Here is a 17,020-nt window from a genome sequence, read left to right on the forward strand (position 1 = left end):
AAACATTTTTTGTCAAGTCCTCTCGCCAAATTTGAATAAAGCCTTAAAATTGTTCACCGCCGAACATTACCTATCCGAAGTACCTATGGCAGATAATTTGAGAGATACGTCGCTCTAAAACATGCAGGTTGAATGTTAATTCAACGATTTAGTATATATCAATCATGTGGGGCACTAAATAAAATTATACACATCTCGGTGAGATAATGTACAAAAACTCCAACCGAAAGTACTTTTAGTAAAAGGTTTGAGAACATACGAAGGGGGAAAAGGTCAGCCAGGCGCCTAAAACCAAACAGATCAAATGGAACCAAGTTTAATTTATATTTTTTTCGTACACGAAAAATTCGATCAAATATTATCTAATGAGCTTGCTGGGCGTGTTACCTATAAAGAATTTGGTAAATTTAATGAAATTTAAGCATCATTTTTCACTTTTGACAGACGCTATTCGACGTAAGTCGTAAGGTAACGATTCCAGCGAATTCTTCGAATACCTACATACTTCACTACGATCCTTAAAGGTCTAAAAGAGTCAAAATAAATACACATTACCTATACCTACTACAAATCTTCGTACTTATTTAACATTTGTAGCATTAGTACGAGTGTGAATAAATGAATGAAAGTTCAACTTTACGTTTACGTATTTGTAGCCTGTTGCGTGAATATGTAAAAATGTTTCCAATTGATACAGGTATAATGGCACCTGGGTCTCAATAGGTCTAAGATGCAAAGATCTGATGAAAGTTGACTAGTAATACCTATTCTATCAGTAATTTTGCTGTTGTTAGTTATATGTAAGTATGTTATACATGTATGTAGGATTGTAGGTAGTATTTTCGGCTATTGACATCGACAATCCTGATTATTGTAGTTTTGCTTACTTATTTTCGGTGGTTACTCGCCTACGGCCCAATAGTAGTTGAATGATTCAACTGACCAGGGAAGTTAGTGGAAAAACAAGGATAGATCGTTGAAAATCACTAGAACAGCAAAAATGATAGTTACTAACAATGAACAACTCGTGTGTGGCTCATTTCCAGCTTTCTTAAAATTGAAATAAGGAACGGGTTCGACATTGGTCAGGACCATTTACCAAACGATAATAAAAGCTGAACTAGTAATAACTCAACTGCGTAGTAAATACATTTACGTAAGTACATAGGTAATTAGGTATGCAGGATGTTTAAACTCTTCCACCCGGTGATTATGCAACCCTTACTCAATATATGTAATAATAGTTGTCTACCCCATAGGGTGCAGAGTAAAAACTACATTTTTATTTCAAATAATTTTCAGTCCTCTTAATCTTGTCAAGTAGGAGTTATGTAAGTATAAGAGAAAATACTTACGTTAAATTTTTATCAAGTATTTAAAGTTAAATCTAATTTTTTTTCTAAGGGCCTATTGAAATTTGAGATATTACTTCTTTATTGGTCAATTTTTCAAATTCAAATATGCATAGAATTTTTTCCAACTTTATGATAATATAGGTAATCATGGAGTAAATGGCGCCATTGAAAATGATAATTTTTCCTTTCAGGAATGTGAATAAAAATCAGAAAGCGGAAAGAATATGTTTTATTTCAATTTGAGCAGAAATAAAGCAAAATGAGCAGATAACAGTGTTTTTTCCGTATTGTTTTTTTCCTACGATTAAAACAAGAAACTAAAAATTGAAAAAATAATAAAAAAACTTTTTACCGACTGTCTAAAATTTAATACCTATGTATTATTTGGAGGAAATTTCTAGATGAAAAAATTGAATTTTTTTCTTATTATGAAAAAAATTCGAGTTTTTCCAACTCAGAAGAAAATGTCTTAATTTTATTAAAGAAAGAAAAAAAAACGGTACTTCAGAGCTAATAAATTTCACCGCTAAAAATTGTTTGCCAAAGATAAAACTTACACCGTAGCGTAATATTCGGTCAAAATTGCATCAATGTGATACGCAACTATTACATATTTCAATAGAAAAAAATTGAATTGCCTCAAAAAAAATTCAACTGGGAATTTTGTAATTGATGAGAGATAAACATCATACACAAAAAGCCTAAAATTTCGAAACCGTTAATAAATTTATCACAGCAGTCTTTCTACTTTTTTTTTCCCAAGTACTCTTTCGTTTGAGAAAGTGCTTGGAACAAAATTCAGAGTGGGGGTGATTTGAAAAAAGTTTATTCTGCTACTTCTGACGAGAGGAGGTTAAGTTGGCACCAAAAATACCTACCATAATTTTACGAGTGAAGCAGTAGAAAAATTAACGCGTTAGGGAGAAAAACAAAAGAAACTTAAAAACTACCGATGAAAGCCAAGTCCATTCAAAAACTACGAGTAGGTACTTTACGCTCCTCCGAGAATCCATGTTAATTTCTTTGAGTTTTTCTTCGCTTGTAAACTTTGAGTCACCATCACACGCCTAGGAATATAAAAAAATATTTTCGAAATTGTTTATTTCAAGTTTGTTTCTATGCTAACAAAACCACTTGAGCGTACTTTTTTTATTGTTATTATTACGAAAGTTGCAACCAAACTTTAACTATGAGTAATACGACAGTTTGGGTGAATTTTTATCCGAAAAATTCGCTTGTTTTTATAGAAGGACTCGTTCATTGAAGGGTAGGTATTACCTAATTTTCAATTCTTCTGACCACTATAGAATTAATTTCCAATGTACATACATCAAAAACTTTTCAGAAATACTTCTGCAATGCCATTACGTCAACGTGTTTAAACAGCTGAAAAAATATTTTTATACGAGGTGTCCTACTTTACATTCAGAAAGTCAGCATTTGGTGACAAAACTTATCAAAATGTAAAGACTCGTATTACTTAAACTTCTCCAACATTGAAACCGCGTCCATCCCTATTCTACGGGGACCTCGATTTTTAAAATTTGTAAGTACATATGTTTATTCAACTGAAAAAAATTAAAATCGAAAAAGTGATTTTTATTCTATTACTGATAGGTACCTATGTAGGTATGAATAATGATAATGACGTCAAGGAGCAACCCATTCGTATACACAGGAATTCGGTCAATTCGAACTGTCTATTGACCAATTCAACTCTACCTACGTATTAATTCGAATAATGTAGGTACTTATTAAGTAAACGTCCAAGAATACGGTACATAATTTTATTGTTGCTCTCGTTTTCAATAGAGAAAAACAGGTAACATTTAAGTATACCTAGGTATAGTTATTTCTTACAGTCCTTGGTACAAAATATACATGGACACTAATAGAATTCATCTTTATTCATTTAAGTACACACATAATTCTATTTTTTTTTCAATTTTTTTTTTGCAGTAATCCTAATAGCAAATTCCATCTCACAAAATCGAAAGTAGGTGAATTAAAACAAAAAAAAGACATGAAAGATATTGGGTATCTAATGAATGCAAAAGTAACGTTTTTGTACTTACTCCCGAAAAGATCGAAAATAAAAGCTAAAATATGTATTATAAAATATGGCTACAAGCTTACAATTTCAAAAAAAGTTGAGGAAATTTTGAAAATTTACAGAGAAAATTTTTTCCCAAAGTTCAGATGAGAGCGGGTCGTAGCCTCGTAGGACATAAGTACTCGTACAACTAATTAATTAATTGGTTCACCGGATTACACAATCTCATGAACGAGGATGAAAATAGAAAATCAATATTTTAGGTTGTTATCCTTCAAGTGCGAGTACGGAGACTGGAGACAAAATTACGAGTTAGGGAGCATGGTGCGGGAATTCCCATCTTCAGGGACGAGCCCAATATTTTCTCATGGGGGACACCATGCTCTCCGGAATTTTGTATGGGGAGGGAACTTCATTAGAACATTTGGGGACACCATGCGCACCTGTTTATGAAGGTCGCATACCCCACCCTTAAAGGGAGGTTCCCTCACCACACTCGGTAATAATACAGGTAATTTAATTTAATCATTCATTTTGAAAAATATCCGATGTTGAGACCATATACATAAGGTAATGTTTCTAATTTCACTCAACTTCATTAAAAACAAAAATAAAAATTGGGGTCCGTTAAAATAAAGGACAGCCGTGAGGAAGGTTTCTACTTGAGATTACTTTCAGGCTAAAATGTTTAACAATAGGGTCCTGAGCTGTGAGGGGAAATCTGAGGAGGAAAGTACATTTCATTACAAAAATTGGACCAAAAAATGCATGCGGGATGAGAAAGGCGCCAACTATCACCTCGCCATTGAAGCAAGATGTAATATTTTTGAAACCTAGGTACATTACATATTCACGTAGGCGAAGACGCGAGCCGGAGGTTGGGACCGCGAAGCGGTTCACCCCCCAAGGTACAAATTTGGGTACTAAACACCGATATTGATGACATCTAACTAAACAACGTTTAGGTAAAAAGGTAAATATGTTTTTTAAATGATATAGGTACTGCACTGTATGATAATTGCATACTCATTACTTACAGCAAAGGACTGGTGCATGGCTAATTTATTTTGGTGACTGAAGGAAAATCGATACCACCCCTTCACGTTTTTTTAATTTTGTATCGTTGTTTACCAAATATCGTTCTTTTTCGGTTTCGTTACTCGTGGTTTCAATTTTTATTGGATGTCAGCATTATTCAACAGGGGTGATTTTTCAGAAACTTAAGTAATTAACAAAAAAAAATTTAAGCTAGATATTTCTTGGTTCATTATTAGAAGCAAATAAAGGAAAAAAAAAACAATGTCAGTAGAATTTTCTAATTTTTTTATCAATCCGACCCAGATTTCTGATTTCTTGAATTTTATAAATGCCACAAAGAACAAACAAACTCATCCTTACCTAGTTACCTATATTAAAATACAATCCCGCACAAGAAAATAAGATCTGAACTGTTACACAACTGAAGAATCTCGTAATGTTTCATTGGTGCTCAATAGACATGCAGTAAGTAGGTAAGGTACCATTGACAAGGCATTTCGTCAACTCAAATAGGAAAAAATCTTCCGTTATGATTTACCCTATTCAGCAAAATTTTCTATCGTCAAACCTTCAAACTTTTAATTATGTACCTACTACCTATACTTGCCTTTTGTCCACCTATCAAAAATATTTCACTATTCAACAATGCTCGATGCAATGTTTCAAAAATGCGTTCAGTGAAAAAATAAAACTGATAATACCTACGTAAATGAAAGATGGATTCGTTTTAAATGTTCATTCTATTCAAGTGAAAAATACAACTACCTATTTGACATCAACGAACATTCGAAAACGTCGGCGAAAATTAACGTCAGCCCTTTGGGAGTTTCATATTTCAACAAATCTTAAATACCTACCTCAACATTTCGTTACTCGTCGTCAGTTCCACGGTTTCATTCAACTTTATATCATTTTTAGCACAAATAAAATACGTACCCATGTCATTCGACGGAAGGGAAATGGAAATTTTAAATACCCAAGTTACATGTACCTACTTATAACTGTTACAAAGGAAATTATGGTGAATTATGCCATTGTTTCAAAATGATATTAAGAACTTGAGAAGGGATTACAAAAAGGAAAGATTAATAAGAGATTTGTTTCAATTATGCAAAAAACTACAACATAAAAAAATCTTTGATCACTATAAAATTAAAGTAAACATTGTATGTACTGTTGTTACGGCAGTTCAATGTTATTTTTGATAGCTCTTCAACGTCATACAGAATCACTCTACTGGCTACTCGTACATCGAATACAGAGAGTATCCAATACCTTTACTGGTAAAATATGTACTTATTTAATATTGTGCAACAACCTTGAACTAAAAGCGCTAATAACCTTGCCATAAACATGAAATCCACGGTGCACCACCAAAAAAAATTTTCAATTAAAAAATTCTCGAATTAATTTTTTTTTAAATTTCTAAATTATATTAATCAGAGCAAAACAACTGAATAAATTACCTGTTTTATCTTTCTGTTTCGGTCCGGCAGATGCATAGTAATTTAAAGATACGAAAAGAACGAAAAAAATGTTGAAAGGTTTCATTATTTATGTGAAAGCTTCGGGCTCGGACGCGACTTTTTAAGAATCGAAATATTTTACGAAGAGATCGTAAAACTTGTAGGAGCCATTTAAGCGACTGACTTCCCGTACGGTTCGTTCTACGTAAGAGACGAACGAAAACTAACTTCGGAGGTATACGTTTCAAAGGAATAATCGGCGACGCTAGAATCGCGTTGGGTTGGCGAATGGCGACCGACTAAATGTCGCCCTACCCGGCGTTCGATAAACCATCCTCCTCGACGATGGGGTAACTCCGCGAGAAAATTTTGCCCCTTGTATTTGAAGAATGTCATGCACATTCACATTACTTCAATTTACCAGGACTCCCTTTCGTTTTTTTTTTCATCGTTATTTATGCCGTATTTACGTATTGGTAATAAAATTTGTTTAATACCGAAGTTTTCATGAAATAATCGCAGAGCTCTTCGAAATATTCTGTACTTTTTCGAATGCTCATCCCTTCTGCGAAAATATTCCAATTTACAAACAAAAATGTATTTTTTTCAGCATGACTTACGATTCATTAAACCATTCAATTTTTTTTTTTTTCAATGATTCGTAATCGTTTATTCACAAAGTTTACACAATTATCTTATATGTACAATGCACGAAAGAAAAAAGTAAAACAATAAAGGCTATTGCAATGCACATCCCATTTCAAAGCGATAGTCGAATTTTTTTAAACATTCAAATAAGTTTTATTGATGCATCCACATTTACTCAAAGGCGTTCATGCCTTTTTCGCGTAGTTTTTCAAAACATCAGGTATAAATTGTACCTCTTTCAGCGAAATAAAAATTAATTCAGAAGATAGCGGCCAATCAGGATTAGTCCGAGTGAATTTTCACCGCTGTTACGCACTGATCTCGTATAATTTCATAGGTAGCAGTATTTCGGAAATAAAAAGCAGAAATATTTTTCAAAAGCGAAGCTAAATTTTTTAAGAATACCTTATAACACATCATTAAGTCAACAGACCACATTAAAGGTACTTATTCAAAAAAATCACACCCAAAAGCTTTCCTTCATAAGAAGTGAAAACACTGAACATAATGTAAACGAATAATAGTCATAGAAGAACAGAATCAACGAATAATTAGAAATTATGAAATAGTTTCAAGTTCATCTTGGAGATGGATTCGGAATCCGCAGAAGTAGTCACATTCAAACGTAAGCGAATTAGATATCGAATTGAAGAAGATATGTAATACATATTCTTGTCCCATCGAGTAACAAAAATAATTCAAAAACTACACTTCACAGTAAATTACCGTGGTTTGGTAAGATTTTTTGAGTAAATCGTAGATGTCTATAGTTTATAAATATAACTCGAAGTCTATTCTTTTAGACGAATAAAATTCATTGCTTGAGCCGAACTTTCGTACCCAAACTTGTTCTTTGAAATAATTTTCTTGCATCCATTTATTCATTTGTTCAGTAGAATAAGGTCCTTCAATAGCCTCAGCATCTAAACTCTTCTTAATCTCCCACTTGACATCATTACCTGCACAGAAAGTGTTATATGTATTACATCACACAACACAATCATCATCTCATTTTCAGGTGTAGCTTAAATTCAATACCCTCAGATTCTTCAACGGCGGTGTCTGAACTTGCTTTACTAGTTGATGCGGTAGTCAATTCTGCCTTTTCTTTTTCGTCAAAATCGTCAGCATACATATCGAGATCCGCAGCGAAACTTTTCTTACTCATTTTCTTTTCTTGGTCATTTATCTACGAAACGATATTTTGAAAAATATCTACGAATAGTGGGAAGCGTTTTGTGTTTGGCATGATACACTTACTTTTTTAGAAATCTGCTCGTACGTTTCTTGATAAATATTCATATTTCCGGTTCGTGATAAAATAGCATCTGCTAATTCGGTTACTTTGGTAACAGCTTCTTTATCGCCTTTTTCTTCTTCTGTCAAAGCTATGCCGGCTTTTTTCCTTTTCAATCGTTCGGAAGCAGACAACGACTTGGAACCACCTTTGACAAAATACACGCCTCATTATTATCAAAGAAGCGATTCTTGTAAGATCAAATATTTACTGTATTTTACAAACCCAAACGTCGTAGGGTGGCAGCTACGTTTTCACGTTCCCGCATGTACAGTAGAACTTGTTTATAATTCCCTATTTCATCAAATGAAGTTTCTTCATCGTCATCGGATTCTTGTTTTTTAGGCAAATTTTCTTCGTTCGATTTGATCTAAGAATGTTGAAGACATTACGAAGTGGATAAGTACGTTTATACAAAGCAAAGGCAGCACATGTATCAATGTTACTTTGAAAAATTATGAAGTAAGATTTTTATGAATACTAACTTTAATCCAGTCGATGTTTTCAAGCCAATTGTCTCTCACGTTACTTTCTTTATTCCAATGATACATTCCTTCAGTGTCAAAATGACCTTCCTCCATTTCTTCTTTCATATTGAATGGAGTAATTTGTACATCTCCTTCGTTTGTTACGACACCCGCTTCTTGGCCTGTTCATTCAGCAAAAATAATACTTCACTGACGAATTGAACAATAGATACGTCTAAACTCAATTCAAAGTGATATCTCACCTTCAATGTCATCTTCCTTCAAGATTTCGTACTTTTTGCCGTCGTCGTTTTCATCGTCGTCGTCATCGTCTTCTTCTTCAATAACTCCTTTCCTCTTACTAAATTTCATATCCAGGATATCATCCTCATTGTCATCCGCCTTTCGTTTATTCATGATGTTGTGATAGAGAACTTCAAGTACTCCTAATCAATATCAGCCGGAATTTTAACAGCTATATAGGTATTTTAGTAAAATGAAAAACAACACAATTTCAACACTATCCAAGCGACTTAACACATTTTTCTACTTGATATCAGTAAACACTAGTAAACACATACGAAAAATATGGCTATCGATCAATTCATTTACCTATGAGTGTATTAAAAGACAAAGTTGAAAGTTGTGATTGTGAAGCAGCCACAGTTTACTTGAAAGAAATTTTAATCACAGGCAAGCACGTATAACTTTAAACTTTCAAAAGTTCTGGAAATATATAGGAAATATACACTTGACATCAAATTTTTGATTTTTTTGATAAAGTAAAGTAAACATTTTTTTTTGATTTTTTTAGCTTCGGCAGCTGATAGGCAGCTCAGCTGCATAATAATTTTGACCTACTGACGTTTGAATTTTGTCATCTCTGATTGGATATTTTAAAAATAGCGGGGTTTTCAATTTTCAAAAATGGCCAATCAAAAATAAAGATAACCATAATGCCTGAATTCGAATCATTTTCATCAAAGAAACCAGACAAAAATTCTCTTTTTCTTCAACTTTGATTTAAATTCTTTTGAATTTCGAATTTTTCGTTTCAATTTCGATTATTGATAGTGCAAAAATAAGTATAAATTTCAAATTTTAGATGAATGATATTTTACAGGTCATTTATTGCATGTTTGTTGACTGAATGAAGAATTAAATAAAATCAGGTCAATACATTTTTTTCTTGGCTTGACAACATTGATTGATCAACTCTGCTCGTTAAAAATTTGAATTTCGGCAAAGCGGCATCGACGGATACCCATGTTTGTAATGTTTGTATTGTTCGTTTGATTAAAGGCTTCGTGTAAATTTTGCGGAAATTGCGTTCGTTATCATTTTTAGAAAAATTGTTTCTAATAAAGTAAATGTATTGAAAGTAAACCGTTCAATTCCGGGTGATATTCTAAAATGCCGCGCACGAAAATATCGAAAAAACGCAGAGTTACCAGTGATTCTAAACTAAGCGATGAATCGAATATCGAAGAAATTAAAGAAAAAAGTATTTCTATGCAAATCGAAGAAGTCAACGCTCTTATTAGAGATAAAATCGATCATATGAATCACGCGCACAAGACTGCTTTGAAAAGATTGAAGGAGATGTACAATGTATTGAAAGTAAATCTTATGTCCAGCGGTCTTGGTAGCAAAACGTCGAAAGAAATTTCCGACATGGATTGTACTGATCACGTCGAATCTTTCAAAGAAAATCAATCAGGTATGATGTTAAATCCCCAATATTCTAAACCAAAATCACAGCGCGCAGTTCGAAAACGGTCCAATTCGTGTAATTCGAGGTCAACAACGAAGAAAAATCAAGTATTGAGATCATCATCGTGTGATAGAAATGTACCTCCTTCAGCGTCTAAATTAAAGACTCCTTGTAATCGCGAAATGCCTGCCATTCCATTAGTAACACCTAAAGTAAATCCCAACATACCGTTGTCAGTATTACGACGTCCACGTCAAGGTGAATTTGCGATGTCCATTTCCGGTAGCCCTTTGATGGTTTCAAGTGTTACATATGATGATGTGGTTAGTGTTAATGTCCCTCTTCCTGATGGTCGAGTTTTATCGATTTTGCCCACAGAAGGCATGCATGCGACTAACTTAGATTTAGACGATGAAACTAGAAAACAATTAAGAAGATTACAATCAAATTTATCCAAATGTTTGGGAAAATGATGTAAATATTTGAATGAACAATTTTTAAATGTTATTATTAAGTTTTACGTTGATATTTCGTTTTGTAAATCAATATTATATTTCGCTGTTACTTCTAGTGAATTACAATACTATACCTATTGATAATTTCTCATTTTAATTCTGAACTCAAAGTAGGTTGTTTGAAGAACGCATCATTTTGTTTATCTACATTTTATTTAAATAAATACTTTTAAAGAATGACAATACTTTGTAGTTCATTACATTGTATCAAATAAAAAATTCAACTTTTCATTTTTCAAAAAAATAATTCGAAATCAATTTTTACTTCGTAAAATAATTTAAAGAAAATTATATCCTTATACATATAGTAGTCAAGGTGATATCTGAAAATTCAATCTGATATAGAAGTACCGTACTTCTTGAGAATACGCTGCAATCAACAAAGCATTTCTGAATTAGCAAGAATGAAAAATGTGAATAATGTTTACCAAAACATTCTACCTCTGAAAAGTGCGTTATTACTTAAATACCTCTTTAAATAATTTATAGGCTGCACATTTCATCTCGGAATCTAAACGCCGTTTCTTTGGATCTGTATCTGTAAATATTTCTGACAATTTCAAATTGTCTTTTTTTTTAACAGGCGACTTTTCAACATTCTGAAAAAAAAATTCAAATCATATTAGAGCAGAAATTTTAAAAATTAATTCAGGGGAACAAATTTAAAATTCACTATTTCATTTCGTTTTTCTTCGAGTTCCATTCGCTCTGCTTTCAATTTTTCGTATTCATTCTTCTGCTGTTGAAGAGACTGTAGCCATTCTGCAGGAATTCTAGTCTTAGGGAATGTGTTTTTCTCCAAATCTTTGAGTAGATTAGCTTTATTCTGTAAATTATATAGTACATTGTTAAAGTTATATTGATCAATACTTCCCGGTAAATCTATCTATTTATAAAATTATTTTCTCATTCGATCAAAATTAAAACAATGCCTATCCGTTATCATGTTCTTTCTCGATACTTTTTTTAAATATTAAATTTCTAAAATGTAATTTTTATACGTAAATGTATAGATCTAAGTAGTAGCTAAAGGTATACGTATTTTGTATGTACACTTTATAGAATAATGAAATCAATTTAGAAAACTTATTTTTATGATGAAATTGATTTTCGATCATGTACATAGCTTATGAGCACTAAGTAATTAATAAAATCGAAAAAAAAAATTAAACGCAACCTGTGAAATTTTTTCGTCGTTGCTGATTTTTTCTTCCAGCTGAGAAAGTTTTGTTTTACAATCAGCGTTTTCTTTCTCTTGCGTTTTGATTTTACTTTTTAACGATGGTACCAAATTGAAACATTTTTGAACGTCAGCTCTAACTGAGTCTAGCAATAAATTTTTTTCCATTAAAATATTACTCAATTCAGTTACATTTTCAATGCACTTTTCGATCTTGTTATTCATCTGAAAATAATGATATCATAATATAACAAAACAATTTATCTAAATACAAAAACAAATCACTGTTTATAATAAATTGTTAGCCTGATAAGTAATATTTTCAAAAAGTAGTACAAACCTCTTCGTCCACTTTTTGCTGTTCTTCATTCATTTTGACCGAAATTTTGTTATGGAGTAAATTTAAGAAATCAATCTCAACATCACAGGCGTTTAGTTTAAATTTCAACTCTTCTGCCACAACGTACAAATCTTGCGTTTCTCGCATCAATTTTGCATGCCTTCTTGCGAGTTGATCATTTTGATCCATTACGTTTTTATGATCAGTTGATATTGTACACCTAGAAGTATTTTAAAAACGCGATGTAAGTATTGACATTCATCTCGGTGTAAGTAGGGGCTATCTGAAATGCTCACTTAGGTGTATCATTCAATTCATCGCAATCCATGGGAGAATAATCTGAATCGCTTTCTAATTTTGCTAGCTTTTCGATTACGTTTCTAAGGCAAATTTCCTTTTCTGAAATTGATGTTTTTAATGCATTCGTGTGCTGTTTCATGGAATCGTACATATGTTTTGCAAATTTTTCTTGCTTTTCGAGCACTTCGTTTGACTGAAATAACATGTTGGTCAACGTAATGCGTTAAAATATATAATTAGGGTTATAGTAAAATGCTCGAAATTTACGAATATAAATACCTCTTCTATTTTAGATAATTCGTCGCCCATTCTTTCGATATCTGAGAAAATCATTTTTTCTTCGTACCTTGAAGCGGTTTCTCTTCTAATCATATCTTCCAGCTCAGCTGATTTTTCTTTGATAAGAGATTCCAATTTTCTAAACCTGAGCATTTCATAATCATTTTATTGAAATACATAATTCGACTTCAGTTATTCATTTCAATTACATAATTATGCACCAATATTTGATAGACTGAAAGTGCAATATTTTAATTACCTACGTCTACAACTTACTCGTTTTCAACAGGATCGAAAGAAGTTTTCATATCTTTAATCGTGTTGTGATACTGTTGCTTAGTCGAACAAATTTCTGTACGTAATAGGTTCATCCGGTCCGAAGATGATTGTTTTAATTTCTTAAAATTTTCTTGAGTTTTCAAGTAAGATGTCTTTTTATCCGTAGACTCGGCGATCACCTGCTGCTTCCAGTGATTCAACTTATTTTTCTCAGCGGAGACTTCGCGATGTGAAATTTTTGTAGTTTTGAATTCTTGGTTGATTTCTTGTAGGCGCGTAGTACTTGTGTTGATATCGTCGAGAGATCGTCCATTTACACAGCTAGTCAACTGATCAACTGTAATAGGCAACAACAAAACCATTTCAGAAAACTGTTCTCAGATTTAACATTTCTTAATCGTAATAGAAATACCAACTTTCTAATCGTATACGATCCCTAGTTGACGTAAGTTCTGAAATTCTACTCAGAAGCTGATTCAAAGTATTTTTCCAATTATTTATTTCTTCGTTCCGATCGATGCAGTCGTCAATATTCTGCTGAATAATTGTTTTGAAATTAGTGACGCAATCAACCATTCGCTGAGCCAAGTTCACCATTTCTCGATACGGTTTAGCGCTACAAAAAATCGTCGAAACGAATGAGTCAGGGTTCAAGGGATTATCTAAAAAATTAAACTAGGCTCAGTTAGAATTTAAGGTATATTTACTCTTCTTCAGGATACGCAATTCTCTTGACTTCCATTTGTTCGTATATTGTCGAACTAATATGCTCCAGCTCCATTTGTAAATCAAATATATAATTCCTTTGCTCGGTACAAAGTCTTTCGATATTGCTCAATTGCTTTTTCAACTCTCCGATTGTGTGTTTCAAAAACGTACATTTTTTATCTTCTTTTTCTAGCTGTTTTTCAATCTCGCTTTCTATTCGCAAATTTTGATTAACAATTTCGTTAAATTTGTAGAAATCATCTTCTACCATTTTAATTGTTTCTTTAAATGCATCTCTCGGTTCTTTTTTCACGGAAGAAGCATTCGCGGAAAATTCCATCACGATGCGCGGAATTGAGGATTATTAACAACGAAAACACTATTCAAAACGAACAGATAGGTTTCGCGATCGATGCAACACCATGAACTTAATTAGGTACTTAAAAACTGAATAATCAACACAGGATAACAACTATTTCCATCGATATTGTTAGTAAAAAATGAAAACACCGCGAAGATGATACAACGAAAAAAGTTAAATACTTGAATGAACCACAAAACTTGAAGGTGGATGATCTTTTCAACATCCAACGGTTACGATTACGAGAGATACCTTCCAAAATTTGTTTGAGGAATGAATGAATTTGTCGAGTCGCGACAGTCGCGAAGGAAAGCAATGTTGCCAAATACTTGAGGTACAAAACATGTGAACAGGATCAGACAGGATTGCTTATTATTTTCTTTCTTTTAATCTTTCTTTCGAATCACTCATTTTAATTTGTTTTTTATTATGTGTTGTGTTGGTTCAATAAGGAAAATAAAACAAAGATCTGCAATTTAAATTAAATGAAAAAAATTGATACTACCTACATATATGAATCTTAGATGTCGAGAGAATAGAATTCTCACGAGCAAATTATTGTTAATTGCGAATTAATGAGCGAAATAAGTACGCGAACATCATACCATCTTGATGGTTTATTAACAACTTTATAACAACTTAAAACTAGGATCACAGACACAGTTCGATAAATAGCGCGCCTAACGGCATACTCGTGTACTATGTACACGACACTGGGGGGAAAGCGAGAAAAAAAATTCAAAGTGAAAAAAAAAATCACAAAAATTGATCAAAAATGAACATGGGAAAATGAAAAAAAAATACATCGATCGAACAGTGAAAACTGAAACACTTATTAAATAAAATGATAAACTAAAACATAAATGACGATTGGCAAATACAATCTTGAAACTAATCACTAATTAGAATAAAACTATCGAAATAAACTATTGAATAATGTTATCAATGATAACACTAGCGGCATCAGAAAACTAAAAACTAAAACATCAATTTGATTTTCAACTTACAAACTTAAAATTGAAACAGATTAAACTTTGATTAAAACTAAAATGATTATACAAATCATTGAAAAACAGGCGATTAAAACTAAAATGAACAAATAAACTTTCGAAACAAAATTCAAATTGTAAAATAAACTTTGAAACAAATTCAATGACTTTCTAAATTGATAAAAAGAAAACGAAACGAATGTGTAAAAACACACAAATACACTTAAATTGGCTAAATTACGCGAAAACGAACATTAATCGGTTAAAAGCGCGATCGTAATTTTTAAAACGATGAAACACTGATGAAACATTTGACAGAAACACTTTAAAACGAATATGTTTGAGATTGAACTCATTACCTGAGTATGAAATGATCGGTGATGTTTTTCTAAAGTAAACAAATTGAAGATCACGTTGATTTGATGCCAAATTGAGACTTACTAACGGTGATAGCGGCGTGATGATGGCTTTTAATTCGTCCGGAGCGCAATTTTCAATCTTCTGATGAAAATGATTCGTTTTGATGATGATAACCGAAGTTGATTCGAGCGGAGATTCAGTGAGAGGAGCGAGATGAGCATTTTCAAGTTTTTCAGGTTCATTTGAAGCGGATATTTGATCGGATACAAACGGTGAAGCGACTTCTCGCTGCTGTTGATCGGTGGGTTGAGAATTGTTCGCGGAATGGTGCGGATTAGCTTCAGCTGACTGTAACTCATCGGATGATTCGAAGATCACTGATAACACAGTTGAAGAGGCGATTCCAGCTGTTTGCTGATCGGATTGAAGCGAAATTAGCGATGAATGATCATTTTCAAATCGAATTGTTGTCAGATTTTCCGTTTCAGTGATGGAATGACGGACGTTGGCGAGTAAACGTTTGACTGTTGGAACCAGGTGTTTGGCCTTGATGATTGAAGGTAACGCGTGAGTGAAATCATACGGTGAATTCTTACTTTGTGATGAGCGGCAATTTTCAACTTCTTTTAAGTCTACGGACATTTGTTCAAAGGCGAATAGGAGCGATTCAGTGTTGATTGATGATGAGTTGATGAATGATGCAACAATTTCAATTGATTGGTTGAGGCAATCAAGCCACATGGTGAATTCGGCGAGTTCTATATCCATAGTAACGACAGGATATAGTCAATTTTGAGCGAATAGCGAATTGAAACGAAATTAAAAAGCGAATTGAGCGAATTTTATATCCATAATAGCGACAGGATATAAATCGAAAAGCGAATGGCGAAATGCGATGTGTTGACAAACATGTGGTGCGAAAAGTGAGTGTCACATTGATTACAAAAAAAAACTAATTAAAACTAGAATTTTCGCGACGCGGATAAATTGAATCGTTACTTCTCTGCTACCATGTCGAGAGAATAGAATTCTCACGAGCAAATTATTGTTAATTGCGAATTAATGAGCGAAATAAGTACGCGAACATCATACCATCTTGATGGTTTATTAACAACTTTATAACAACTTAAAACTAGGATCACAGACACAGTTCGATAAATAGCGCGCCTAACGGCATACTCGTGTACTATGTACACGACATTAGAAAACGTTGTTTTCCTCAAGCAGCGACGTGTTTTTTTTGTATGATCGTGATCGTGTGTTCCTACTTTCCAGTTCAGCTACAAAAAAAATTTTCCTAAATTTTGCTCACGTGTGACGTGGGTCGTCCTCGTTGAACTCAAATTTTGGTTTTCAAAGTGGCCTGTAATGGAGAATATATTTTTAAAATTTTAAGAGATCTCAGCGCTATATATCTAGCCCTTTTTATAATGGCCGTGACGACTTTTTACGGAATTTTTTGGGGAAAAAGTTAACGTGTCATTATGAAGGTATTTTTACAACAGTCTACGTTTTTCTGTATTTTCTACGGGCTTAATAAAATTCAAGCGTGCTTGAATTCTACAGAGGACTTTTCATGTCCGCGCACATCTGGACATTGCGTGGATCTCATCAACTCACCATTGATGTTCTAGTCTTCATTTACGTACTTTTATTTATTTTTGAGAAAAT

General features: G+C 32.9%; 4 protein-coding genes across 6 annotated transcripts in view; 1 reads left to right on the plus strand and 3 right to left on the minus strand.

Moving 5' to 3' along the window:
• LOC135832089 (uncharacterized protein CG3556) overlaps nucleotides 1–6,210 on the minus strand; it is a 37,351-nt gene extending 31,141 nt beyond the window's left edge. The window contains exon 1 of the mRNA XM_065345082.1: nucleotides 5,913–6,210. Coding sequence (XP_065201154.1) covers nucleotides 5,913–5,997 — 85 coding nt within the window. The 5' untranslated portion in view covers nucleotides 5,998–6,210. The remainder of the gene's footprint in view (nucleotides 1–5,912) is intronic.
• A 718-nt stretch (nucleotides 6,211–6,928) lies between these two features.
• Nucleotides 6,929–9,119, minus strand: holn1 (CD2 antigen cytoplasmic tail-binding protein 2 homolog holn1). Of its 2 annotated transcripts, none has more exons than XM_065345085.1 (7): nucleotides 8,937–9,119; nucleotides 8,588–8,770; nucleotides 8,343–8,506; nucleotides 8,083–8,227; nucleotides 7,821–8,005; nucleotides 7,599–7,749; nucleotides 6,929–7,519 (listed from the first exon to the last, which is right to left on the minus strand). In XM_065345085.1, the coding sequence occupies exons 2-7, from the start codon at nucleotides 8,739–8,741 to the stop codon at nucleotides 7,332–7,334; spliced, it is 987 nt and encodes a 328-aa protein (XP_065201157.1). In that variant the 5' UTR covers nucleotides 8,742–8,770; nucleotides 8,937–9,119; the 3' UTR covers nucleotides 6,929–7,331. The 2 variants fall into 2 exon arrangements, with proteins under 2 accessions (XP_065201157.1, XP_065201156.1); XM_065345084.1 differs by having other exon boundaries at nucleotides 8,588–8,799.
• Nucleotides 9,120–9,737: 618 nt separating this feature from the next.
• Nucleotides 9,738–10,736, plus strand: borr (borealin-related). The gene has a single exon (XM_065345088.1). It carries the CDS (start codon nucleotides 9,738–9,740, stop codon nucleotides 10,509–10,511), a length of 774 nt encoding a protein of 257 aa, XP_065201160.1. The 3' UTR covers nucleotides 10,512–10,736.
• Nucleotides 10,688–16,561, minus strand: LOC135832088 (A-kinase anchor protein 9-like). Of its 2 annotated transcripts, none has more exons than XM_065345081.1 (10): nucleotides 13,639–16,561; nucleotides 13,348–13,547; nucleotides 12,929–13,268; nucleotides 12,653–12,797; nucleotides 12,370–12,566; nucleotides 12,074–12,293; nucleotides 11,731–11,958; nucleotides 11,227–11,379; nucleotides 10,995–11,152; nucleotides 10,688–10,923 (listed from the first exon to the last, which is right to left on the minus strand). In XM_065345081.1, the coding sequence occupies exons 1-9, from the start codon at nucleotides 13,977–13,979 to the stop codon at nucleotides 11,012–11,014; spliced, it is 1,965 nt and encodes a 654-aa protein (XP_065201153.1). In that variant the 5' UTR covers nucleotides 13,980–16,561; the 3' UTR covers nucleotides 10,688–10,923; nucleotides 10,995–11,011. The 2 variants fall into 2 exon arrangements, with proteins under 2 accessions (XP_065201153.1, XP_065201152.1); XM_065345080.1 differs by having other exon boundaries at nucleotides 11,024–11,152; nucleotides 13,639–16,560.
• Between the last annotated feature and the right edge of the window lie 459 nt (nucleotides 16,562–17,020).

Source organism: Planococcus citri, chromosome 1, assembly GCF_950023065.1.
Source record: "Planococcus citri chromosome 1, ihPlaCitr1.1, whole genome shotgun sequence".
Classification (NCBI taxonomy): Eukaryota; Metazoa; Arthropoda; class Insecta; order Hemiptera; family Pseudococcidae; genus Planococcus; species Planococcus citri.

Coding starts and splice junctions, on each gene's coding strand:
- holn1 (XM_065345085.1), bottom strand. CDS start 8,741: ATGAATAAACGAAAGGCGGATGACAATGAGGATGATATCCTGGATATG. Junction 8,228..8,342: donor AAAACATCGACTGGATTAAA/GTTAGTATTCAT, acceptor CAACATTCTTAG/ATCAAATCGAACGAAGAAAA. Junction 7,520..7,598: donor CGCCGTTGAAGAATCTGAGG/GTATTGAATTTA, acceptor CTTTCTGTGCAG/GTAATGATGTCAAGTGGGAG.
- borr (XM_065345088.1), top strand. CDS start 9,738: ATGCCGCGCACGAAAATATCGAAAAAACGCAGAGTTACCAGTGATTCT.
- LOC135832088 (XM_065345080.1), bottom strand. CDS start 13,979: ATGGAATTTTCCGCGAATGCTTCTTCCGTGAAAAAAGAACCGAGAGAT. Junction 11,959..12,073: donor AGCAAAAAGTGGACGAAGAG/GTTTGTACTACT, acceptor CATTATTTTCAG/ATGAATAACAAGATCGAAAA. Junction 11,380..11,730: donor ACGACGAAAAAATTTCACAG/GTTGCGTTTAAT, acceptor TATAATTTACAG/AATAAAGCTAATCTACTCAA.